Source organism: Halichoeres trimaculatus, unplaced genomic scaffold (assembly GCF_033239565.1).
Source record: "Halichoeres trimaculatus isolate MK-OKI-2021-1 unplaced genomic scaffold, fHalTri1.1 fHalTri1_scaffold_11, whole genome shotgun sequence".
NCBI classification, from domain to species: Eukaryota; Metazoa; Chordata; class Actinopteri; order Labriformes; family Labridae; genus Halichoeres; species Halichoeres trimaculatus.
This window is the reverse complement of record NW_027437189.1, coordinates 1,077,120-1,103,959: the sequence shown is the minus strand read 5'-3', so window position 1 is coordinate 1,103,959 and position 26,840 is coordinate 1,077,120. Positions and strand designations below refer to the sequence as shown.

Sequence of the window (26,840 nt, the reverse complement as noted above, 5' to 3'; positions counted from 1 at the left end):
CTGTGGAGGGAGGAGGAGGGAGCGTTATCAGAGGAGGAGCAGGTGTGGAAGTATCAACATGGAGACGGCGTGGGAAGGCGCTGGAGGGACATCGTGACATCATGGTGAATAAAAACAGTTTATCTGTGTGATTCTGGGCTGCAGGGGGGAAGATTTACAGGAAGATGGCTCAGGATTGTTTTTCTGTCCAGTAAAAAATTTAAATCTGAGATCAAAACATCGAGCATTTTCGACGTTAAACTCTCACCTCTCCGTTTTCCAGCGGGACGATTCGTGAGTATTCGGTGGTGCAGATAATGTCGTCGTCGTTGGTGATCCTCTCGATGGTCCTCTGTCCAAAACGCTCGATGCAGTCTCTCTTTGAGGCTGCACACACACAGAAAGACAAAGACAAAGAAAAGCGTGTTATCAGGAGAAATAGAGAGGTAAAAATGTGAGGACCTGAAACCTGAGGAGTGAAACCAGCTGGTGGTGTTTTAACGAAGCGTCTCAGGGATGATTAGAGGAGAGTCTCAGCTGCGTTTTAACCCAATAACAGACTTTCTTAAACACACCTCTGCTGCGTTTTCAGCTGAAGGTCGTAAAGTGACTCCAAACTGACCTGCAAACAACTGGACTCTGATCCAAACCCTGAACTAAGAGGCAGAAAATCTCGTCTGAACATGAACTCAGACAGATTCTCCATGAGCTGATGAGTTTTAAGGTCAGATTAATCATGATTCAGTCCGCCTGGTTTCACACAGACCGTTAACGAGGAACTGGACTGAGACTTCAGATCCTCTAAAGTCACCGTGTTGCTTCAGCAGTTTTTATTTTATCTTATATTTGTCAGATTCATCCTCAGGAGAGTCTGATAATGAGGACAGCTGCAGCAGCTCAATCTGAGACAGTCAAGCATTCAGGATTCATCCTCCTCCTCTTCCTCATCAGGCCCTGAGAAATAAATTTTCATGTTTTGGAGTTAAACTCTTTCTGGAGCATCATTTCCTCTAACACCTGCGCTCTGATGTTTGCAGGTTTCTCTTGGCTGGAGCTGGTCACAGCTGATTGGATGAGTTAAACAGACAGAAGCTGACAGCTGGCACACGCCGACCTGTTCTGGCAGCAGCCAACGATCACCTGTGGTTTGGTTTTGGAGGCTGCGGCTGAACGTTTGCACCATTTGGCAGCGCAGAGTCTGGATCGTCTCCAGGTGTTTTGTTCTGTCAGGTTTGGCTCCTGGTGAAATCTGTGCAGTGGTAGAGCTAACTACACAGCATCATTTTTGAGCAAACGTTAACTAAAGAGGTTTACAGGTGAGCTGCTCCTGCAGGAGGTAAAGTGGGGAATCAAAAAATTAAAACGTCTCATTTTCTGATTTCTGGGGGAGTTGACGTTTGTGTAAAAACCGTCTCGTGTTTTCAGCAGATAAGAGACGAAGGGAAAAGAACATTTCTAACACCAAGTTTTCACACATCGTTCCTCTCACAGATTACAGTCTGCAGCTTGATTACAGAGCCCCCAGGCAACGAATGTTTGGCTTTCTGAAAAACACTAAAACACCTGTTGACAGGGAACAGCATTCCCCAAAAAGTGAGGACTGTGCACTTTAAAAGCGCAGCAAAAAGTGGTACATGACATGCCAGTTGTGGCCCAGTAGAATGTGCCAGTTTCTGAGTCACATGTTCCAGTTTTAAGACTGGTTTATCACTTCCTTGGTGTCATACCCCAGTCTGAAAACTTGTATGCCACTAAGGGAACAGCATATTCCAGTTTGAAAGCTTATTATCCACTTCCTCAGCGTCATTTTTCAGTTTGAAAACTGGTGTGTCACTTCCTTAGTGGCAAACTTTAGGTTTTAGAATGGTGTGCCACTCTTTTGGTGGCATACTCCAGTTTAAAAAACTAATAAGCAACTTGCTGAATGGCTCAGTTTAGTTTATAAACTTATAGGCCACTTCCTTAGTCTCATAAATTTTTGGTTTTTAGATTGTTGTGCCACTTTCTTGGTGGCATACATCAGTTTGAAAACTGGTATGCTAATAAAAAAAGTGACATATTCCACTTTGAAAAATGATATGCCACTTCCTTCATGGCATATCCCAGTTTTTAGACTGGTATGCCACTTTCTTAGTGTCATATTCCAGCTTGAGAACTGGTAAGTTAGTACCTGAGTGGCATATTCCAGTTTTCAGACTGGTTTATCACTTTTTTGGTGGTATACTCCAGTTTGAAACTGGAAGCCACAATAGAAGAGGCATATTCCAGTTTAAAAACTTATAAACCACTTCCTGAGTGGCACATTCCAGTTTTAAGATTGGTATGCCACACTCTTAGTGGCATACTCCAGTTGAAAACTGGTATGCCACTAAGGGAGCGGCACATTCCACTTTACAAACTGATAAGCCACTTGCTTGGTGGCATATTCCAGTTTTTAAACTGCTGTGCCACTTCCATCAGTAGTATGCCACTTGTCTTTGACTAGACACCAGGTGCCGCTCTCCAAAGGCATGCCTCTGTCAGACCGGCTGTTGTATTTCTTTTTTAACTGACAGTCATAACTTTAATAACGACGACCTTGAACTGCTTTAACAGTACACACATGTGTACAGTAGGTGGCGCTAAGCATCTTTAGTATAGTTGTGTGCAGTCAAAGAAGAAGAAGCTTTGTGGCTAGGCTAGGCTAATGCTGAACAAATTAGCTGATCAACTGCTTACTGTAATGTTGATAAAAGGCTGCGACTTTCAGAACGCTCAGACTGAACAGGAAAAGAGGAGTCAGACAAAGGTTTGACTGGAGGAGTGTTTCCTTTTTGGTAAACCAGTTAAAAACAGGGAATATTCCAGTAGGAGGTGGTAGATTACACGCAGCAGCAACCAGAATGACAGATCCCACTTTTTACTTTAGATCAGTCCCCTCTCTGAAGCCTGGAGCAGCTCTTAACGAGGACACTAATTAACTCCAGCTGATTAATCCATCTGATTAATCCAGTTGATTAATCCATCTGATTAATCCAGCTGATTAATCCAGTTGATTAATCCAGTTGATTAATCCATCTGATTAATCCAGTTGATTATTCCCAGTTGATTAATCCAGCTGATTAATCCAGTTGATTAATCCAGTTGATTAATCCAGTTGATTAATCCATCTGATTAATCCAGTTGATTATTCCCAGTTGATTAATCCAGTTGATTAATCCAGTTGATTAATCCATTTGATTAATCCAGTTGATTAATCCAGTTGATTAATCCAGTTGATCACATGTCAGGTTTACCCTCAGATCCAAACCCTCTCTGCTCCTCAGGTGAGCGTCAGGCTGAGACCTGTTCGCAGACATGCCTGGAATTCCCCCGCAGCCCACCCTGACTGACAGCTGCCACGGCCAATCAGACGGCAGCTCAGTGATGCAACGATGTGATCTGATCAACAAACTGATGAACCAATCAGACGCCTGCCCTCGGGGCGCTGCGTCGCTCAGAGAGGACTGATGTGACCCTCAGGGGGTTAGAGGAGCACGAAGTGATGCTGATGGCATCTGACGCTCTGCGCTCACAGCAACATCTGGAGGCAAAAATGAGGAGTGTGTGTGTGTGTGTGTGTGTGTGTGTGTGTGTACTCACAGGCGAAGAACTGCCAGGGCTGGTACGTCTGCCCAAAGTCGGTGGATCTCTCCAGAACCCACAGATCAGGACGAGGGGAGTTGGCAAACTTGATCAACACGTAGGCCACGTGGAAGAGCTGCAGAGACACGGAGAAAACCACCGTCAGGAGCAGCTGAAGCCTCTTTCTACCAACATCTGGATGTTTTACACGCAGCCAGACACGTTGCACGCCAAAGACACAAGAAAATACAGAGGAAAGGCACGAAACAGAAGAATTATATCTGACTACAAGATTAAGAACTGCTGTTTTCCATCTGTGGTTTTTGGATGGAGGTTAGGATTTACAAACACAAACATGTTGCTTTCTTGGATTTACAGCAGGAATAATCAAAGGATTTAAGATAAAAACACTGAAGCTATTAGCTCCATATGTAAAAAAAAGAGAAATATCAAAGAAATGGATTGGAAAAGAAAGTCTGACGACGAAGAAAGTAAATTAAGGATGGGAACAAAAGAGAGGTAAAGGAAAAGAAAGCAGAGACAATCTCCTGCCTGTCTGTCAGCTTTTATTATAGCTTGTCACTCTGACATGAGGAATTGACCTCTGACCTTCCTGCTCGGTGACATCACCTCCAAACCAACCGCCGCCTGTGTGATCATCTTTGTTATGTTACATGTTCGACCACGAGTCGTTATCAAAACGTTGATCCCTGTCAGTAACCAGCACCAGATGCTCTCGCTCGTCCCCTGAGCGTCTGTGAAGCGCCTGAGACGTGATGAAAAAACGCTCCCAGAGGAGGTCAGCTGGACACGCTGAGACGCCATGATGACGCAGATAATAACATTATACCTGTAATTACAGTCACCTCAGAATGTGTGTGTGTGTGTGTGTGAGGGGGAGAAAGTGCTGGAATAAAGACCCCTCAGCACTCCCAACGCTCTGCTTTCTCATTTCCTGGTTTCAGTTTGTATACAGTGGGGAAAATAAGTATTGAATGCGTCAACTTTTTTCTCATCACATTTATTTCCAAAGCTGCAATTCAAACAAAATTTCTCCCAGACATTGGTATTAACTCCAATAATCCACACATGAAAAGAAATCACAACGTTCAGGTCCATAAATAATGATTATGGTGAATTAAGAACGATAACACAGGAAAAAAGTATTGAAGACACTAACTGAGACTCATCTAATACTTAGTGGAGAAGCCTTTGTTTGCAGTGACAGCTTCCAGAAGCTTCTTGTATGTTTGAACTAATGGCCCACACTGCTCAGGTGTGATTTTGGCCCATTCCTCTGCACAGATTGTCTTTAAATCTGGAATATTCTTTGGTGCCCTCTGGTGAACCCTTTTCTTTACTTCTTTCCACAAATGTTCAGTTGGATTGAAGTCAGGTGATTGACTAGGCCGTTCTAACAGATTGATTTTCTTTTTCTGAAACCATTTGAGAGTCAACTTTGCCGTGTGCTTTGGATGGTTGTCCTGCTGGAAGGTCCAGCCACGTCTCATCTTCATCATCCTGGTGGATGGCAGCAGATTCAGATCAAGAATTTCCCCATACATGGCTCCATTCATTGCTCCGTCAGTTATATGGAGTTTGCCAACACCATGAGATGAGAAACAACCCCATGCCATGATGCTTCACCTCCAAACTTCACTGTTGGTGTAGTGTTTTTTGGCTGATGTGCAGAGCCATTTCTCCTCCAAACATGGTCTGTAGTATGACAGCCCAAAAGTTCAGTTTTGGTCTCATCTGACCAGACAACATTCTCCCAGTATTCTACAGGCTTGTCAAGATGCTGTTCAGCAAACTTTAAACCAGCTTCAACATGCCTTTTCTTGAGGAATGGAGTCTTGTGGGCTGAGCGTCCATAGAGGCCATGGTGGTGGAGTGCATTGCCTATTGTTTTCTCTGTAACAATTGTACCTGCTGCCTCCAAGTCTTTCTGGAGCACTTTCAGGGTGGTCCTTGGCTGGTTGAGTCCTCTTCTGACTATCTTTCTGACTCCCTGGTCAGAAATCTTCAAGGAGCTCCTGTGCGTGGCCTGTTGATGGTAAGGTGGTGCTTCTTCCACCTGTGAATAATGGCCCCAACGGTGCTGACTGGAATATTCAGGTGCTTTGATATAAGTCTGTAACCAGTTCCATTCTGATGCTGAGCAACAATCAGGTTGTGAATGTCTTCAGAGAGCTCTTTGCCTTTACCCATCATGAGGTGTGTGCTATTTAACTGCTTGGTGAAAAAAACACCTTTTTTATAGGACCATCAATTTGCTCTAGCCCAGCTGATGTTGGTTTGCACTAATTGGAAGTTCAAGTAATAATTACTGACAGATTTCAGGTGGTATGGTGCATTTCCTGTCCAAAGTATTCAGCCTTTCCATGGTGTGTTCAATACTTTTTTCCTGTGTTATCGTACTTAATTCACCATAATTATTATTCATGGACCTGAACATTGTGATTTCTTTTCATGTGTGGATTATTTGAGTTCATACCAATGTCTGGGAGAAATTTAGTTTGAATTGCAGCTTTGGAAATAAACACGTCTCTGAGGTTTTCAAAATGTCCTGAGCTTCGTTTCTTTTCAGGCTGTGTCATTTCAAGCAGTAACACCTCTTTTCAGGTTAAAAAGTGTCAAACAGGTGGAGAAAAATGTTTCAAATACAGATTTATTTTCACTTTTTTTAAACTCAAAGTTGCTGTAGACGGTGAGTGACGTGAGCGAGCACAGTTGATGAAAACCAAAATGTGAAACAGAGTTTTTACAGAGGATAGATTATTTGTTTTGTCACAGCTGCTAACAGCACAAACAATCCTGGACGTCTTCTGATTATGATTTATTTTTTGGTATCCATTAGTGTCGTATCAAATCATTCAGATCATTTCAGTCTCTGATTAAACATCTGCATCGACGAACATGATGTTTCACATCTTTGACCTCCAGGAGCTGAACAACACGTCCGACAGAAAAAATAACCTGAGTCTGAAATTTGTCGTTCTTGTTTCCACAAGTTCAACAATGAGAGGTCTCACACACACACACACACACACACCCACACACATTAACACACATATCCTCTGCTCATCCATCACCACGACCCCTCCTGTGATCTCACACTTCCTGGTCCTGACAGGCAGCTCTGACAGGTGATGACAACAAACAAATCGCTCTCAAAGAGCCGTAAAAACCTGCACTACTCCATCACTGAGGAATGCTTTTGGGATGTTTGAGCTGGAGGAATGAGAGACGGGTGGAGGATGGAGGGGGACGCTGACGGAGGAGACGACAGAGGAGACTCAACTTTTCCATTTTTTCCTCCGTCAGTTCGACTGTTCATACCTCAGAGCTCAAACACAGGGAACGATGAAATTTCCTGATGAATGTGCTCCAGGTGAAGAAAGTTCAGCTTCAGACACAGCTGATAAAAGCAGATATGTGTGTGTGTGCGTGTTTCAGAGATCTAGAGGACAGGAAACAGAAAAGTCCGGACCTCCAGGGGCTGCAGATATTGAAAGAAAAACCCAGGAGCATTCCTCTGATTTCAGAGTTGGAGTTTGACCTGACGGAGCTCAGAGTCGATCCAAAGACCGAACCCTCACGTGAGCTGGTTGACGACGTCAGACTCTGAGCGCTAACGAGCTGCGTTAGCTAAAATATCAGAGTACACGTGTTAACACAAGGATGAAATATGAAGATTTGTTGAAATATTTCATTGCTTCTGATCAAATTAGCTGATTTTTTTATTTACATGTTTGAAATAAAAACACCAGAGACCGTTTTAAAGCAGGACACCAGTCCCCTTCTCCTCGTCTTTGGGACGATCCAGAATTCAGGGCGTTATTTGACTAATCAGCTGCAGGTGGTTTAAACAATCTTATCCTACGTCCACTCTCCTCTGACACATTTATAAAATGACTCCAGATGTTTCTTAAAGCATTTCTGTGCGCCTGAATAGTTTCAAATAAGATTATGAACCACACAGAAAGGAGGAGACAGAGCTGATAAATGTCTGACAGCACGTTAAAAACAGAGACAAACACTACGAGGTGAAATGTCTGGATGAAATATAAACAGATTTTTTTTTAATGAATGCTTGAAACAGAAATGCTAATAAACATCAATAATAAACTTTTGATCAGCTGTTGAAACTCTTCTTAAAAACTTCTGCACCTGTGGCTAACCTCAAGTTTTACAGCTCTGGGTGATAACTAAATCTTCAGATTTCAATTCTGTGTGGATGATTCATTCAACTGACAATGGCTTAATAAACATGCTTAATACGTGGGGAGACATTAGCAAAAACAACAACACCAAAAAATAAAAAATAAAAATTAGGGGTTGTGCGTGATTATAAATATGTACAATCACATTCAAGAATTATTTCTAAAATTTAAATTTTTTTGCAAGTTTTTTTTTCAATGTTTGTACATTTCCTTAAATTTTTAAATTTTTGTATTTTTTTTCCTTTTTTTTTTTTTGAAAATTTCCATTTATTTTCCTACATTTTTTTGCAATTTATTTGCAATTTTAATTTAATTTTTAATTTTAAATTTTTGATTCTTTTTTGTCGAAATTTCATATTTTCTAAATTCTTGCCAACTTTTTAAAATTTTTTTGTTGAAATTTTTTAAGTAAAATATTCTAATATTTTTAAATGTTTAAATTTTTTTGAATTTTTTAAACATTTAAAAATATTAGAATATTTTACTTTTCCTTTTTTTATTTTTGCAAATTTTTGAAATTTCGATTTAAAAAAAAAATTGATTAAATTTCGATTATTTTTAATCCAATTTCTGCAAATCTATTTAAAAGACATTACATGACAATTTCATAAATTAAAAAAACGTATTTTACACTCTCTATTCTGAAGATAAAATAGATTCTGTGGCCCCTGAACGACTTCGATCCAGCTGAGCTGAAGCTAAATGCCTCCTATGACAGGAGAGGTTGAGGACTCCTGATCATGACCCACAAAGCTGAACAACGCGCTCACACAAACGGGGACTTGATGAAAACTGGACTCTGGGTCTCTGAATGAACTCCTCAGACTCTGAGTGTCTCCAGCTCTCTGTGGGAGTCAGTCTGTCCTCTGGCTCTGACACACACTCACACACTCACTCACACACACACCTCTGCAGGATTTATGGATCAGTGTCGGACTCCTGAACTAACTGTCCACCTGTCAATCTGACGACTGTTACCATGGAGACCAGGGTCAGAGCGAGGGGAGAGACTGAAGGAGAGGAGTCATCAGACGAACATTCATGTTTGTTTATTTCCAAGTTCTCCTTGCTAACCACCTTTAGCTGTATGTGTGTGTGTGTGTGTGTGTGTGTGTGTGTGTGTGTGTGTGTGTGTGTGTGTGTGTGTGTGTGTGATCTTCAGCAGCCTACTCTTCATTTTCCTCCTCCTCTGACTGTCGACCCTGAAAACAGACTTTCTGGAAGTTTCTGTTCAAGTCAAATAAAGTTTACACACGTCAGAGACGCTCGAGGTTAAAAATCTGCTGAAAGTTATCAGAGCGACTGTTTGAGTGTGTCTGAGGAATGCAGGTGTGTGTGTGTGTGTGTGTGTGTGTGTGTGTGTGTGTGTGTGTGTGTGTGTCTGGCCCCTAGCTGGTTTAATAATTGTACACATTCCTTGGTGGCACCACATTCCCGGTGCCTCCTGTAACCATGGAGATAAGACGGAGACACACAACAAAGGGACCGAGGGAAGGATGGAGGGATGAAGGAGAGAAGGAGAGAAGGAGATAAAGAGAGGAGGAGGAGGCTGACTCTAAACGCCAAAGGTTCGTGGTCGATGTTTCACAGTTTGAATGAGAGGTTTACGAGGAGACAGGACGGGCGACGGATTAAAGAGGAGGATATTTCCAGGCCGCTGATTGGCTGAGCCGCTCAATCAAGTCCAGGCCAAGACCCTCAGCAGCTCCTGCTCTCCACGTTTCCTCTGTTCAGCATCCAAAAGTGACCGCTGAGTAACTGAAGAAGAGTCCTGCTCAGTGTGTGTGTGTGTGTGTGTGTGTGTGTGTGTGTGTGTGTGTGTGTGTGTGTGTGTGTGTGTGTAAAGTACATAAATATGAATCTCTCAGAATAATCAATTATTTCTCCCCTTCTCCTCTTCTAAGCTGTGATTGGCCGGTATGAAAAGTGACTAGTACAAAAAAAGTGCTCTGTGCTCCCAGAGATTAATGGACGGTAAAATCAGGTCATCATACAACTCGTTTTGGCCCCTGGAGGACACTTTAGCGGGTTTGGCCCCAAAGAGGTCACTTTTGGATGAGTTTTGCTTACAAAAAAACACTGAAGTGTTTTGGCTCTCAGAAGGAACTTCAGCGTGGGTTTTGACCTAAGGGGGCTCTTAAGTGCATTCTGCCCCTAAAGTAGCTACTTAAGCATGTGTTTTTGGCCCAAAAAGGGCATTTAAGCAAGTTTTGGCTTCCAAGAATGAACTTAAGCCCATGTTTTGTACTCAAATAGGTCACTTTGGCCCAAGTTTTGACCTCAGTTAGAGCTCTTTGGCCCATGTTTAAGGCTCCTTCAGAGAGGGGACTTTGGCCCAAGTATTGGCCTCCCGAAGAAATGGCACTTTGGCCCATGTTTCAGGCTCAAAGAAGGGACTTTAGCCCATGATTTGGCCTCCTTCAAATATGCACTTTGGCCCATGTTTCGGGCTCAAAGAAGGGACTTTGGCCCTTGTTTTGGCCTTCCTCAAATAGGGCACTTTGGCCCTTGTTTTGGCCTCCCTCAAATAGGGCACTTTGGCCCAAATTTTGGCCTCCCACAAAGAGGGCACTTTGTCCCTTGTTTTGGGCTTAAGGGAAAGACTTTGGCACATGAGTTGGCCTCAAAAAGGACAATTTTTCCCAAGTTTTGACCTCAAGGGTGCACTGTGGCCCATGATTTGGCCTGAAATAGGGCTCTTTGGCCCAAGTTTTGTACTCAAATAAGGCACTTAAGCCCAAAGTTTGGCCTGAAATATTTGCCCAAGTTTTGGCCTCAAATAGGGTGCTTTGGCCCATGATCTGGCCTTAAAAAGGACAAATTTGCCCAGGTCTCCACCTCAAAGGTGCACTATAGCCCAAGTTTTGGCTTTAAAGAGCCTTTTTTGGCTTGAATCATTTCAGGCCAGAGATCTGAAAGTTTGGATCCCTGCAGACTGAAACGGCTACACTGACACCAACAGATGTGCGTTAGTGTGTGTGTGTGTGTGTGTGTGTGTGTGTGTGTGTGTGTGTGTGTGTTCGTCTGTGTGTTCGTGCGTGTGTGTGTGTGTGTTAGTGTGTGTGTGGAGACGTGTGTGAGAAATCTCTTCACACTAAGCCGGGCAGACGGGCCGATTATTCTGGAGTCTGTTCAGCATCAAAAGAGAAACAAAGAGAGTGAGAGAGAGAGAGGCTGAGGGAGCAGCGTCTGCAGCTGCATGTGTGCCCATGGCGCATTATCGCTCTGCACAGAGAAACACGCTCACGGCTCACTCCAGGGGTTAGGAATCAAGCCGCTCGTATCGAGTAACGAGGTTTCTGGGTTCAGGATCACCTGTCCACGTTTCTCTGAGGAGCAGCTTTTTCACTGCCTGCATCCCTCTGCAAAAACCTGCTCAGACATCTGTGAGTTGCTGCACCGCTTGCCGCTCTGACGTCCGTAACAAAGACCAAAACGATCAAACAGATCATGAGCTCAGTCAGTTTTTCTTGATTCAGATTCAGACGATCAGTGTAAAAAGTTTGAGCCCTGTCCTTGTGAAAATCCCTGACGGCTCTAATCTTCCTCTGACTGATAACAAGAGCAGTCAGAGGAAACAGACCAATCTGTCTCAATGTGTTAAACACACACACACACACACACACACACACACACACACACACACACACACACACACACACACACACACACACACGCACAAAGAGGTGCCAGGCTGAGGAGCAGCTGCTCTTATCACACACACTCCTCCACATCAGGAGAACGCTCAAAATGATTCTGTTTTTTTTCCCTTTGGAGAGACGACATCTGCTCTGTGTGTCGTACAAGTGTGTCTGAGTGTGTGTGAGTGTGTGTGTGTGTGTGTGTCAGGCTTGGACAGCTTCCAAAGAGTAAAGGGTCATTCCTTGAATTCCTTGTCAATCTCCGTGTTTCTCTTTCCTCTCCTGATCCTCCCTGAACATGAGCTCATCCAAACCTCTCTGAGCTGATTTTTCCCTTCGTCCCTTTTCTGTCAGTGACGTTTACAGATCAACCTGCTGCATGTGTGATGCGCTGTCTACGATGTGCTGTGTTTGCGATGTGCTGCGTTCACGTTTACAATGTGCTGCGTTAGTAATGAGCTGGTTTGCAATGTGCTGCATTAATGGTGTGCTGCGTCAATGGTGTACTGCATTTGCGATGAGCTGTGTCTGCGATACACTGTGTTTGCGGTATGCTGCTTTAGTAATGTGCTGCGTTTGCGATGCGCTGCATTGGCGATGCCCTTCGTTTGTGATGCGCTGCGTTTGTGATGCGCTGCGTTTGTGATGCGTTGCATTTGTGATGCGTTGCGTTTGTGATGCGTTGCGTTTGTAATGCGCTGCGTTTACGATGCGCTGCGTTTGCGATGCATTGCGTTTGCGATGCGCTGCGTTTGCGATGCGCTGCGTTTGTGATGCGCTGCGTTTACGATGCGCTGCGGTTGCGATGCGTTGCGTTTGTGATGCGCTTGCGATGCGCTTCGTTTGCAATGTGCTGCATTTGCGATGCGCTGCGTTTGCGATGCGCTGCGTTTGCGATGCGCTGCGTTTGCGATGCGCTGCGTTTGCGATGCCCTGCGTTTGCAATGCGCTGTGTTTGCGATGCGTTTGTGATGCGCTGCGTTTGCAATGCGCTGGGTTTGCGATGCGTTTGTGATGCGCTGCGTTTGCGATGCCCTGGGTTTGCGATGCGCTGCGTTTGCGATGCGTTTGCGATGCGTTTGCGATGCGTTTGCGATGCGTTTGCGATGCGTTTGCGATGCGTTTGCGATGCGTTTGCGATGCGTTTGTGATGGGCTGCGTTTGCGATGCGCTGGGTTTGCGATGCATTTGTGATGCACTGCGTTTGCAATGCGCTGGGTTTGCGATGCGTTTGTGATGCGCTGCGTTTGCAATGCGCTGGGTTTGCGATGCGTTTGTGATGCGCTGCGTTTGCGATGCCCTGGGTTTGCGATGCGCTGCGTTTGCGATGCGCTGCGTTTGCGATGCGCTGCGTTTGCTATGCGTTTGCGATGCGTTTGCGATGCGTTTGTGATGCGCTGCGTTTGCGATGCGCTGGGTTTGCGATGCGTTTGTGATGCACTGCGTTTGCAATGCGCTGGGTTTGCGATGCGTTTGTGATGCGCTGCGTTTGCAATGCGCTGGGTTTGCGATGCGTTTGTGATGCGCTGCGTTTGCAATGCGCTGGGTTTGCGATGCGTTTGTGATGCGCTGCGTTTGCGATGCCCTGGGTTTGCGATGCCCTGTTGTTGCGATGCGCTGCGTTTGGGATGCCCTGGGTTTGCGATGCGCTGCGTTTGCGATGCGCTGCGTTTGCGATGCGCTGCGTTTGCGAAGCGTTTGCGATGCGTTTGCGATGCGTTTGTGATGCGCTGCGTTCGCGATGCGCTGGGTTTGCGATGCGTTTGTGATGCACTGCGTTTGCAATGCGCTGGGTTTGCGATGCGTTTGTGATGCGCTGCGTTTGCAATGCGCTGGGTTTGCGATGCGTTTGTGATGCGCTGCGTTTGCAATGCGCTGGGTTTGCGATGCGTTTGTGATGCGCTGCGTTTGCGCTGGGTTTGTGCTGCCCTGTGGTTGATATGTGCTGTTTCAGTTCGCTGTGGGTGACATTTCTTATCTGATGCGTTTCACTGTGTTGAGTTTGTGCTGCGATGCCTTACAGCCAAAATAGTTTCATAAAAACTTGTCTCCATTTATTTAGGTAACGCTTTTTAAGAATCAGAGTGACAGGAAGTTTGGAGGAGAATCTCCTGTCGTCTGATGTTTGGTGGTAAACGCAGGAAGCAGTTTCTGAGTTGTTTCTCTGGAGGAGGAAACCAGCGTCTCCCTGCACCTCCTCGCTGTCCGTCCATCTTTCTCTCAGCAGGGGTTCGGGAATGTCCGTCTGGATTCCAGAGCAGGAATCCTGGGGGAAACGTTCGGCGCTCCTCTTGGGTTTCAGCACGAACATTTTCACACAGTTTCAGGTTTCGCTGTTAAAAACCAGACGCCTCTTTAAACGTGTCTCTTTGAATTATAAGGCCTGAAAGTGATACTGTGTCTATCAAAGCGCTGAGGCTCGGCTCCTTCACGCTGCCTGATCTATCCTCAGACAGAGCGAAGGATAAAGTGTTAATAGCTGCTCTGAATGTCGGCTCAGAGACCGTGAAGGCCTACGACAGAGCAAGGAGCGGGGTGTGGAGAGCTCTGGTTGCAGCAGCATCGTCAGTTTGTCTCATTAAAGAGGAAGAAGAAGGAGAGATGAAGCTACAAATTACCTGCCTGGAAATGAAAGGGAGAAACCAAAGCAGCACTTTCAGAGAGAGGCCTGTACGTAATGACAGCCTGCATGCCTCCATATCCCATCACACAGCTGGTGTTTCACTGCCCCGAGGCCACAGAGCTGCATCCTCACACCTCCACCATCCATACATCCACAGAGCCGGCCCCGACACGCTCAGGAGGAGAGCTCAGGAGGCGAGCTCAGGAGGAGAGCTCAGGAGGAGAGCTCAGGAGGTGAGCTCAGGAGGTGAGCTCAGGAGGCGAGCTAAGGAGGCGAGCTCAGGAGGTGAGCTAAGGAGGTGAGCTCAGGAGGTGAGCTAAGGAGGTGAGCTCAGGAGGTGAGCTAAGGAGGTGAGCTCAGGAGGAGAGCTAAGGAGGAGAGCTCAGGAGGTGAGCTCAGGAGGAGAGCTCAGAGCTTCAACAAACAGAAACATAAAGATTACAGACTGTCTCCACGCTGTGAGCACATATACGCTCTGCGACACGTCCAGGCAGGAAACGCAAAGCTGGGTTCAGCCTCAGAGAGCGTTCCAGGGATGTCACAAAGTCGGAAATATCAACATACCCCTGGAAAGAGAAAAGTGGTTGGTATATCCTGAGGGTTTTCAACCTGTGGCCCTTTGACTCCTCTGCAGTGGCTCCTTGTAGCTTTAAAAATATTCATGAAATAAAGAATAGTTATTTTTCTTCCAGAGGGTATTGATGATTAAAGACATTGACACTAAATAAAATCCTGCGTTAACATTTAGTTGAACTAAATCTTCATCCCATCTGTCAATAAAGCCTGCCACCGCTCTACTTCACCTCCTACAACATCAACAGCCCACCAACTTTCCATGCACCTGTGTCTAACCTCAAGTTTTACAGCCCTGGGAAGATAACTACATCTACAAAAAGACTCATCTGGAAGAAAATACAGATTTTAGTTCTGTGTGGATGGATTCATTTAACTGACAACGTGACGGATTAATTTACATGATTGATATGTGGGAAAACATTGGCAAAAAATAAATAAAAAATAAATAAAAACATAAAATAAAAAGAAGAATTTTGAAGCAAAACATAAATATACAATCACATTCAAATATTTCTGAAATTTTACATTTTTCACAATTTTTTAAAAATGTTTGTACCTTTTTTATACCAATTATTTTTAAAATTTTTGCAATTCTTTTTAATTTTCTTTTTTTTTTCATTTTTACTCTTTTTTAAAATTAAAAATGTTTGGATTTTTTTAATCAAATTTTGTTTTTTTCCTAAATACTTGTCAATATTTAAAATAACTCAAGTTTTGTAAGACATAAGTAAACAACAAAAAAGATTAGATGAGCTTTATTACAAATAAATATCATTAAATTCAATTATCCTTCAATTAAAAAACAAAAAATCCATTATTTGAAGGGAAAATTGTGCAACAATTTATAATTAAAAAAAGTTGAAGTTCTTGCAAATTCATTAATTTTCTAATTTTTTTTAATTTTTTTTTCAATATTTAAAAGGAAACATGAAATTAAAATTTTGTAAATTTTTAAAAAATCGTTTCAATATCAAAATTTTAAGGTTATTTGTGAATATTTTACATTACATTTTTTTTCAATATTCGCATTTTCCTTTAAAAAAAAAAAAGCTCTTTTTTATGACATTGTTTTTTTTTTAGAAAAAAAATGCAGTTTTTTTTTTAAAATCCTGATTTTTAAAAAACAAAAATCAAATTTTTAAATTTAAAAAACTTTTCATTTGGATAATTTATTCTCTATTATTCTTTATTTATGACTTTGATCCAGCTGAGCTGAGGCCAATGGCTCCGTTGAGAGTAAATTTTGCAGACTCCTGCTTAATCCCTAAACTTTAGCCTCTTTGTCAGACCGTCCTGTGGCTTAGACAGACACCAAGATAAAGGAAGCTATAAGTTTTAAAAAAGGAGTCAGGAGAGGAGAAGAGGGTGAGACTGAGAAAGATAGAGAGGAAAGGAAAACAGACATGAGGAAGATAAGAGGAGCAGGAGGAGGAGGAGGAGGAGGAAGATAAGAGTGAAATGGAAAGACTGACTGAGGCTTCTTCTCAGAGCTCTTATCTGAAGGTTGGAGGACAGAGGGAGGATGAGGGAGTGAAGGAGGGAGGATTAAACCTCTTCTGCTACTGGATTTAAGTCCACATTCATCGTTTGTCTGCGTCTGCAGAAACTTTGATCCTCGTTTCTTTAAGTCAGTCTGGAAACCATCATGTTTAAAAACAGGAAAAAGATGCAATTAATCACATTTATCTGTTGTTATGTTCTGAGCTGTGAAAAGCATTAGGCTGCATGGATTTCCAAGTCTAAAAACTCATTTAAACGCAGCTGATAAAGACAAATCTGAAGACAGAGGGAGAGTCAAAGTGAGCTGCTAGCCCAACTTTTCTGTGTCCTCTTTTGTTACTTTCTCTTTTTCCAAAAACTAGAATCTCATCAGTCGTTTTTTAAAGCTGTGCCTGTCCTGTAGCTCCTGTTTTTGTGAATCTGCAGCCTGAGTTTAGATTCAGGAGTTTTGGGGCCAGCATGCAGCCTCATTGCTTTGTTTGATACTCCAAACAGATTCAAATTAAAGTCATCCAGGAGCCACAAAATCTACTTTTTCTTCACAATAAAGAGAAGAAAGAGGACAACATTAAATACATGGTTAAAATCCAGAGAATACATGTTCTTAACTTGAAGTTTTGGGTTTTTTTTTTTAAATTATAATACTCTACATGTGATGGGTTCATTTTTTTAATGTTTGATAAATTTGCAAATATTCCAAAATATTTTGGGATTTATAAAAAAAAAATAGATCTAAAATTTTTAGAAGAATTTGAAAACTTTTTGACATTAATTAATAAAAAAAGAGAAATAAAATGAATTTGTTAAATATTAGAAACTTTTGGAATTTCAAAAACTTGCAAAATCTTGAAATGTAAAAAAAAAAAAAAAAAAAAAGGAATGTAAAAATATGCAGAATTTTAAAATAAATTTTGAGATTTCAAAAAATTGGCTGATATTGAAAAATAAATTTAATGCATTTTTTTAAATGATACTTGAATTTGACAACAAATATTGAAAATATCAATCAAATCATCAGTTTTTTTAATTTTTACTTATGCCTTGCCACATATCAATAATGTATAATAAGTACGCACTTTGTATTTGCAGCCTGCTAAACTTCGTCTTTCCAAAGCCACTAAGTCTACTTTATCTTCGCAGTAAAGAATATAAAGAGGATGAAGTTATAGACATAGTTAAAGTCTGGTGAATAATTAACTTAACCAGAGTTCATGACGTTGAGAGTAAAATCAGGTTGGAGTTATTTATCTCTCTGCACGAATCAAAAGACGGGTAATTAGTGCTCATGGAGGACAAAGTGTGAGAAATCAGGAGGCGACCTGAACTTGTTTCGATGATTTTAAACATCTGTCAGCGTGATCAGATAAACATGACAGAGCGGAGCTGCTTCCCTCCCTCAGACTGCAGAGATAACCCTCTGACATGTTACAGCCCGCTGACAACCCACCTGGGAAACCAGAGGTTAGGAGACGAGGAAACTCCAGGAGAGGAGGAGGAGGGAGGACAGGGAGGTTTCCTCTCCTCTGACCTTGACTTTCCTCCAGCTCCTCCTGTCAGTGCTCCCTCCATCTCTCCTTATAACAGACCGCTGGGTCACATCAGTAATTAGAGCAGGACGGAGGAGGAAGAGGAGTGATAAGAGAGGAGAGGAGGAGGATGACTGAACGAGGAGAGGAGGGACTCTTAAAGTAATCACAAAGACGAGGAGCAGACGGCTCCATGCCTGACTGTAACCATCAGCAGATATGAGACGTGTCATGAGAGCATGTGGCGCTCCAGCTGCTGGCGTTACAGCTCGCCGTCACAGCTCCTGCAGCTTGTTTTCCTCAACGTTTCACGTCCAGGATGTTTTCCAGAGAGATCTGTGACGAGGAACGAGTCCTCGGCTCAGTGATGAGGGTCTGAATGTGGACTTTGGTCTGTGGAGCACGTCGTGGTCAGCCACGGCCTCTGAACTCTGACTAAGCTTCATTAACACACTGTTAACCACTAACCCAGACACACACACACACACACACACACACACACACACACACACACACAGAAGGAGAGAGTTACGATCTGATCCTTTCAGACCTGAGAGTCTGAGCGACACCCTGAAACCTCCACGTGACCCAAACCTGAGAATAACCCCATCAGGAGTCAGACTCCGTCGTCTCATTGTGAAGCTCCCGTTCTGTGGGTACACCCACCCCGCCTCCACCTCCTCCACCTCCTCTGACTGTTTGTCAAACACACCGACCCCCACTTCCACTCCTTTTCACAGTTTTATGACTTAACGATGGGAAAACACTCCCTGCTGTTTGCTCTCCTCCCTCCTTCTCCTCTTTATCCACTCATCCCTCCCTCTGCTCCTCCGTTTGCAGGAGAGAGGACACATTCCTGCAGCAGCTCAACAGCACAGGCATTAAAACACACGCAGGTCTCTGCAGGGGCAGATATCTGCAGCCAGTGCTTCAAGTTTTTGGTGCAGAAATGCAAAAGATGTAAAAAGACCGTCTCAAGCGTCCATGTCTGTTTCAGCTGCAGAAACAAACGAAGCATCTGCAGGATTCAGAGACACTGCCAAACTTTTCTTTCCCCCGATTTGTTGTTTGATGGGAAATAATGTAAACACAAACTGAGAAAATGAAGTTGTTGTCCAACGCCCATGAGATAAATCTCTGGAAATGAAACAAAATGAAAACACGTCCTGGAAAAATCCAACATGCAGGTATTTGGCCAATCAGAGGGAAGGAGGTTTGTGGAGACAGAAGCTAAAAAAGATTTTCTAAAACACCAGAGAGAGTGAAACTGAGATTCATTTGGCTGTAAATCAAGTTAAGATGCTAAAAAGTCATGTAAAGAAACTAGAGACAGAAGGCCTAAAACAGGACAATAACCCCATGTAAAATGTGACATTTAGCAAACAGAATGTGAAAAGATAAATATAATGTACTTAAATCAGTATTAACCCTCCTAAATTTAGCCCTGTTTAGATCAGAACCATGGACCAGCCATGGAACGGCCATGGAACGACCATGGAACGACCATGGACCAACCATGAAATGAACATGGACCAACCATGGAACGGCCATGGAATGACCATGGAATGACCATGGACCAACCATGGAACGGCCATGGAACGACCATGGAACGACCATGGACCAACCATGAAATGAACATGGACCAACCATGGACCGCCTATGGAATGACAATGGACCGCCCATAGACCAACCATGGAATGACCATGGAACGACCACGGAACGACTGTGAACCAACTACAGAACTACCATTAAACAACAATGGAACAACCATGGAACAACCATGGAACGACAATGGACCGCCCATTGACCAACCATGGAATGACCATGGAATGACCATGGAATGACCATGGAATGACCATGGAATAACCATGGAACAACCATGGAACAACCATGGACCAACCATGAAATGATCAAGGAACGACTGTGAACCAACTGCAGAACGACCATTAAACAACAATGGAACTACCATGGAACTACCATGGAACAACCATGGAACGACAATGGACCGCCCATGGACCAATCATGGAATGACCATGGAACGACTATGGAACAACCATGGAAAGACAATCAAACGACTATGGACCAACCACGGAACGACCATTAAACAACAAAAGAACAACCATGGACCAACTTTGAATGACCATGGAAAGCTTATTGGGGACCCCATGTTTGCGACCATGCTGTACGTCTGCATCCTTTGTTAAATAAACATGAGATGTTGGGTCCCAACAGAACGTTTTGAGGAATAGATTTTATTGACAGCAAACTTTATTTAGGAAGACCAGACTCAATCCACGTCACAGGAGCTTCCTGTTCTTAAAGGTCACGGTTGCTTTAATGAAGGCAGGCGTGAGATACAAAAATGAAACGGCTAGATACCTCTAAATATAACCATCTCTACACTTATTTTATACTACTTGTGACCTCAAAACCCAATATGACATCATCAGCTCTGAACATTCTGAACATTTTAAAATTGTGACGGTGAAAATTGATGATAATTTGTTGGAGGAGTGACGAGCACCAACAAAACCCTAAGCAAAAATTCCTGTGGAATTTTCCTGTTCAATCAAATTTACAGTAAATTTCAGAAAAGCTTCCAGATAAATTTCCAATAGGGAATAGTGGAAATTTTCAAAAAAACTTTGATGATTTGCCCTTAAATAATCCACCCCTTTGTAACCTTTGTTTTAAGCTTTTGCTGACTTCATCAAAAGCTGATGTTTCACTTTACATGCACAAAATAAATCTTGACTTTCAGTTTCAGACTCAGTTAATCAAATCAAACGTCTGTGTTGAGGCTGAATTGAGCAGAAAGCTCATCTCTACCATCGTCCATTTCCATTTCTGAAAAGGAAGGAAGCAACGCTGTGAATCTGTTTTTCAGAGTATGAGAGCACAATCTGTTCAATTACACGAGCAGGAACATAAAAACACCACTTTAAGAGTGTGTCTGTGTGTTTGTGTGTTTGGGGTTGGATAAAACTCTGATCACCAAATAAAAAAGCAAAGGTTTGATCCTTTAGCAAACAACAAACCTCTGAAAACCCCTGAGAAAGAAGGTGTGAAGGTGTGAACTCAGGTAAACTTCCACTTGTGCTCATTGTTGGGAGATGAACTGTGTGACCTTAACTTCCTCTTCCCTCCTCCTCCTCTTCCTCCTCCTCCGTCGTTCCCCTCAGAGGAGAAACTCAAACACTGAGCCTGAGCTGCTTTAAACCAATATTTACTGTCCCATTACTAAGAGCAGACCTCTGTCTTTGTCTGCGCGGCTCACACTGCCTCTTTTCTTCACGTGTGTGTGCCTGCCTCTCCTCCATTCATACAAAGAGTTGATAAGTCAAATATGAAGTCAGATAAGTGATGGGCTGCAGATAGCTTTCATTGACGACTGAATTTCCAAAATAAGGGACGTGGAAAAAGCATCACAGCCTCCAATTATGAATGATTCTTTTATTTTCTAAAGATAAAAATCAGTTTATTCATCTGTCCTGGAGTCGACGCTCTCGTTGTCACCGCCCTTTTTATCCCTGAAGTGAACAACATGAAGCTCTGAAGTGAACGTGTCAAACTGACTCACTGGAGGGTTTTCAGAACACACAGTACCAGACCAGTATCAGAGCTAAATCTGGCCTGTCTGACTCCACTTCTTCTCTGAGGCTAAAAGAGCTCATTGTGCGAGCGCGGGCGGACATTAGCATCGCTCTATTCTTAGTCCGGCCCAGCAGAGCGAGGAGAGACCGGCTCAGAGCGGACGCCGGTGTCCTTCAGGGACGACGAGGCTGGCACTCAGAGTGTTTTTCAGTCTGAGTTTTGTCTACGGAGGAAACCGCTCACACTCCTCTCACACTCCTCTCACACTGCAGCTGGACGTCTGTAAACACGAGTAACACATGACATTCAAGATGTAACTTTCACCTACTAAAACACTGTGAAAAAAATCCCAACTTTATGGCTAACAACCCAAATTTTTTATCCTATTTTTTTGTTTGTTTTTTTTTTCTTTGAGATTTTTTGAAACAGTATACAAAACTGTAAAAATGCAGAAATTTACAAATATTAACAACCTGTTTTATTCTAAAGTACAACAATAATTACTTCCCATGTTTTTTTTCTCATTCTTTAATGGAAAAAAGTGTTATATCTTTTTTGCTTTCTTAATTATCACAGTCAAACTGATTGATTCAGTATGTTGCAATTTTAGAAATTAAAATATATTTTTTAATTTTGCTATTTTTAAAAATTCAATATTTTTTTGAAATTTTTTAAAAACATTTTTGGGTTTTAATTTTATGAAATTTTTAGCATTTTTTTTACATTCCATGTTTTCCAAAACTTAAAAAAAAAAAATTTAGTAAATTTTGGGATTTTTTAAAAGAAAAATTTTGCAAAATTTTGACATTTAAAATTTTTCAGAAATTTTAGCAGCTCTTTTAACTTTTTTCAAATATTTTAATTTTCATTTTTTTAAACATTTGCAAATTAATTACAAATCAATTAAGACATCACATGTACAATTTCATAAATAAAAAAATCATTTAAATACTTATTCACTAGATTTCACCTATATATAGGAATTCAACCTCTTCATTGTCTTTATGTGAAGATAAAGTAGATTTTGTAGCTCTTGAATGACTTCAATCGAGGTGAGCTGAGGCTAAATTTGCAGACCCCTGGTCTATGAGGTGGTCCACAGGCAGCCTGTCTCATATCCACTGTCTTCCCTCTTCACTCATGGTTTAATGCCGTAAAAGAGGATTCTTGGTGAACAGCATCTTTAGCACTAGTAACAGCTAGATATGTCAATGAGCAGCATCTTTGGGCTGTCCACATGCTTATTTCTTTTATTAGCTAATTTAGCTTTCAGGCTAATGGTGCAACATGTTACCAGATGTATTTTCCAAATGCTTAAGGAGTTCATATGTTTCTAATTCACACATCCTCTGTTCTTGTCTAAGCTTGAACGCTTGTCATACCTGTAAACATTTCTCTAATATAATAACACATACCAGGAGAGCAGCTGAGGATAAAAACATTTTGCACATGGATTATAAGTGCAGTAACTTTTATTCATCCTGCAGTCTCCAAAATGCACGGTCATTTGTGTTTCCACTCTCATTAGGGCCTGTGCCCACTGAGTGCATTTTCTGGATGAGTAGCTCTCACAACTTCAGTTTCAGAGCATGTCTCACTGTTGCTCTTCTGTGTTGTTATATCTGCTAAAAATTCCCTTTATGCTTACACCACTGCCAAATAAAAGGGAAAAAAATGCAGTTGATGGACACATGCCCTTATTTTTCAACTCTGGAATTCTGGGATCTGTCACTGGAGCAACTTAACCCGAACAAGACAAATTTCCCAACATCAGCTCTACCGTCTCCATCTCGCCGTCACAGTGAGTAAAGTATCATTTGTGTGGTAAACACTGGTCTTATATGGAGCTTCACGGCCTCCATTAGAGAATGTTCCGGCAGCTCACACAGACCCTGAAGAAGCCAAAACAACCTCCACATCCCAAACAATGCAGACTGACGAGTCCATGTGAGTCTGACTGGAAATATGTGGGTTGTTTTCCTTTAGGGAAGGCTCAGATGTCCTCAGAAAGAGATAAAACACTCCTCCTTTAACATAAGTCCCCTGTTTGTTCGCTCCTCATGTGGCTGATTAACTCGTCTAATCTCCTTTTTAATTAACTCTCCATCTAAATCTCATTTCCTCTCAGCCACTTCATTCACAACCAACAGTTTCCTCCGTGTTTGTTCTCCACCGTCCGTCTGAATGGACCAAACACTCTCACTAACACAATGGTGTGATAAAGGGCCCATTGAGAAGCACTGGGAGCGCTAAGTCACTGGGAGGACTGGGGAGGACTGGGGACCACTGTGGCTTCAAAGGGAGGCTGTGAGGGTGAGCAAACACAGCAGGACAATGAGGCCGAGCTGAATGGATGTTTGGGGTCAATCTGCTGCTGGAGAGGAGAAATGGGCCAGAACCAGATCAGAAAGAGAGGGTTTAAACCCATGTTACTCTTTGGAGCCACCAACCAGGATCCACTGAGAATCCTTTCAGCAGAAAAACACGTCTTTAACTGATCAAATCTCAAACTGGTAGCTCTGAAACTGGTACAACTCAACCTCAAAGTGCTGGAGAAGCACAGGGGTCGAAATTAAGAAACATTTAGTTGAACTAAATCTTCATCCCATCTGTCAATAAAGCCTGCCACCGCTCTACTTCACCTCCTACAACATCAACAGCCCACCAACTTTCCATGCACCTGTGGCTAACCTCAAGTTTTACAGCCCTGGGAAGATAACTACATCTAGAAAATCAAAGAAAAAAAAAAAAAGAATATAAAATAAATAAATAAATAAAGAAATATATATATATATATATATATATATATATATATATATATATATATATATATATATATATATATATATATGATTTGAGCAATAGTATCAATGTATATCATGAAAGTTGAGTATTGTTTCAAAAAATAAGAAAAAAAATTATAAATTTAGTTTCTTTTAATTTTTTTATTCTGCTTTTAAATATTCAAAATGATTTGAATTTTGCAGTTTTAACAGTTTTAAAAGTTAAGCATTTTTCATATTTTTTTAACCAATTTTTGAAATTTAAAATATTTTGCAAAATTTTGACATTTCTGTATGTTGTATGTTTTATATATATATATATATTAATATATTTTTTAAAATTTTTGCTGCTTTTTGAAATCTTGAAACTTTTCAAAAAAATTTAATCTTTTAATATTTCAAATTTTGTGAATTTTTTTTTGCAAATTTTTTACATTTGAAGCACATTTTATTTATTTATTTATTTTTTTCAATTTTTGACTTAACTTAACTTTTGTTATATATTAGAAAATTTAACTAAAAAAACTAGGACATCACATATACATTTCCATAAATTCAAAAACTTTTTGTTTAGTTTATTATTCACCAGATTTGAACTAAGTATATAATTTTATCCTCTTTATTGTCTTTATTGTGAATATAAGTAGATTTTGTGGCTTTGGAATGAGGAAGTTTAGCTGGCTGCTAATAAACAAAACAGAAACTGCAGAAGTGGAACAACAGATGCACAATTTGTTAAAAGGTAAAAAGTATTATCGCGTTTTAGAAAGTCCAAAACTTTTTTGACCGCTGTCAGAAAAAAAAAAATTTTTCAAAAAAACATTTTTGAATATTTTCACCCTGAAAAATTCTTGGTGTGTTTTTAAACTGTAGTACTCAAGTTATATCCTCATACATTCAGTAACGTCCATCAGTCTCGTCTTTTCTTGGCCTATCAGTGTCATCTGTTCGCCCTCCAGCAGCAGCAGCAGGACAAGAGGAAACTGCAGCTGTCTGCTCCTCAAACAGAGCGCTGAGGAACGACAGAAGATGGATGAAGAGACAGACGAGGAAAGAAAAACTGGTTAGAAAAAGATTTACAGAGGAGGAGAGCTGCTGGAGGTTAAAAGATAAAAAAGAGCAACCTACGGCAGAGAGAGACAAATGTAGGGTCATCTACGAGAGAAGACGAGTGTGTTCGTTTGAACTTGTTTACCTGTCTAACAGGGACTTTCTTATGTAATGACGTTTTTGGGGACCGTTCTTTGTTATAATATAAACCTAGTGAAATCATCTCAAACCATGCTCCCATTTTTGCTAAAAGAAGACTCTCAGGTATGCAGGTGCTTAAAGCTCCAGTGAAGACATTTTTACTTTGGCGCCCCCTGTGGACAAAAGCGATACCTCTTGCTAATCTTACTAGAAGAGTAGGAAACAGTTTGTTTTTGTGCTGATAATCATTTGGTCTGTTTCATGCATTAAATATAGCAACATAAAAGTTGTCACTGATGGTTTTGTTTGTTTTTCTTGATCATAAAAACTCACTTTTAATCTGAGTCTGTTTAATAACTAGCTGAAAACGTGTCCAAATATCCATGTGTCTCTTTCTGACTCATTTAATTTCATAGGTAAGTTTTTGTTGTTTTTTTGGGTGTTTTGGAAATGACGACAAACAGGAGTCCACACTGTCAGAACAGAATAATAGTCCTCTGATGCTTAGTTAGGCTTGAATGTGTGTGTGTATGTGTTTTGTAAGGAGGTCAGGAAGTTCAAAGCCACAGGAAGAAAACGACTGAATAGCCTGACCGTGACCTTTGACCTGTGACTGATCAGCAGGCAGGAACAGACACCAAGCATGACGAGGAGGAAACATCATCACAGGAGCTTCTTCTTCTTCTTCTTCTTCTTCTTCTTCTTCTTCTTCTTTTTAAGTCATGTTTTGGGATTTAACCAATCAATTCAAAACAAGGTTAAAACTAAAGAGACACAGCGTTACCACAAATACACACGTATGAACACACACCAAATCCAAACCACGGCAACAAGAGGAGGCGGCGTCCACTTTTAACCACTTCCTCTGCCTCTCATAGCGACGCAGAGCGTTTGACATTTGAATCGCAGATCGAGGATGAATGGAGTCTTTTTCTGTCGCTCCCAGCTGGAGTCCCTCTCTACTTCCCTCCTCTCTTCCTGTCCACCTCCTCCTCCTCTTTATACTCCTAAATTTCTCTCATTTGATCACCAAAACGTCTGCGTACATCTCCTCCTCCTCCTCATCAATCATCATATCGTCGTGTCCCAAGCATCAAACGGACCACCTGAATTTTTCGTGTATTTCGGCCTCTCAGGAGTCAGAGATCACACCCGGGGAGATCATCTTCTCTTCTTTCAGGAACTGTTTGAATTTTTCCTCTTGCTCCAATAGTAGAAGAGTTACGGTACAGAGATGAGCTCATATCAGTTACAGACATCATGCAACAACTTCTGCACTACCTGATACCAAAAAGAAACCACTCAAAGCTGGAGCTGGAGCACAAACAACAAAGATATACCGCAGAAAAGAGATGCTAATGAGTTATAATTTCGCTTGTTTGTGGTAAAAGTTGAATCAAATCTGCAAAAAACCTCAGATTCACAGTGAGATCAGAGATGATGTGATTTCTGAGGCATCAACAGAGCGTCTGCATCACTGTGGAGGAGTGAATGCTCCACTCTGTCCCTCGCGTCTGATTTATGTGTTTTCATCGTCATTAACTCTTTTTTAAGAAGTGATTAATCTCTGTGTGAAGTTTCGTCACACGTGTCAGTCA

At 41.8% G+C, this 26,840-nt stretch overlaps 1 protein-coding gene across 1 annotated transcript in view; it reads right to left on the bottom strand.

Moving 5' to 3' along the window:
- The window catches only part of lama5 (laminin, alpha 5), a 111,517-nt gene that overhangs the window by 65,672 nt on the left and 19,005 nt on the right, over positions 1 to 26,840 (bottom strand). Inside the window, exons 3-4 of the mRNA XM_074681495.1 lie at positions 3,601 to 3,718; positions 248 to 366 (exon numbers count right to left, since the gene is read on the bottom strand). Coding sequence (XP_074537596.1) covers positions 248 to 366; positions 3,601 to 3,718 — 237 coding nt within the window. The remainder of the gene's footprint in view (positions 1 to 247; positions 367 to 3,600; positions 3,719 to 26,840) is intronic.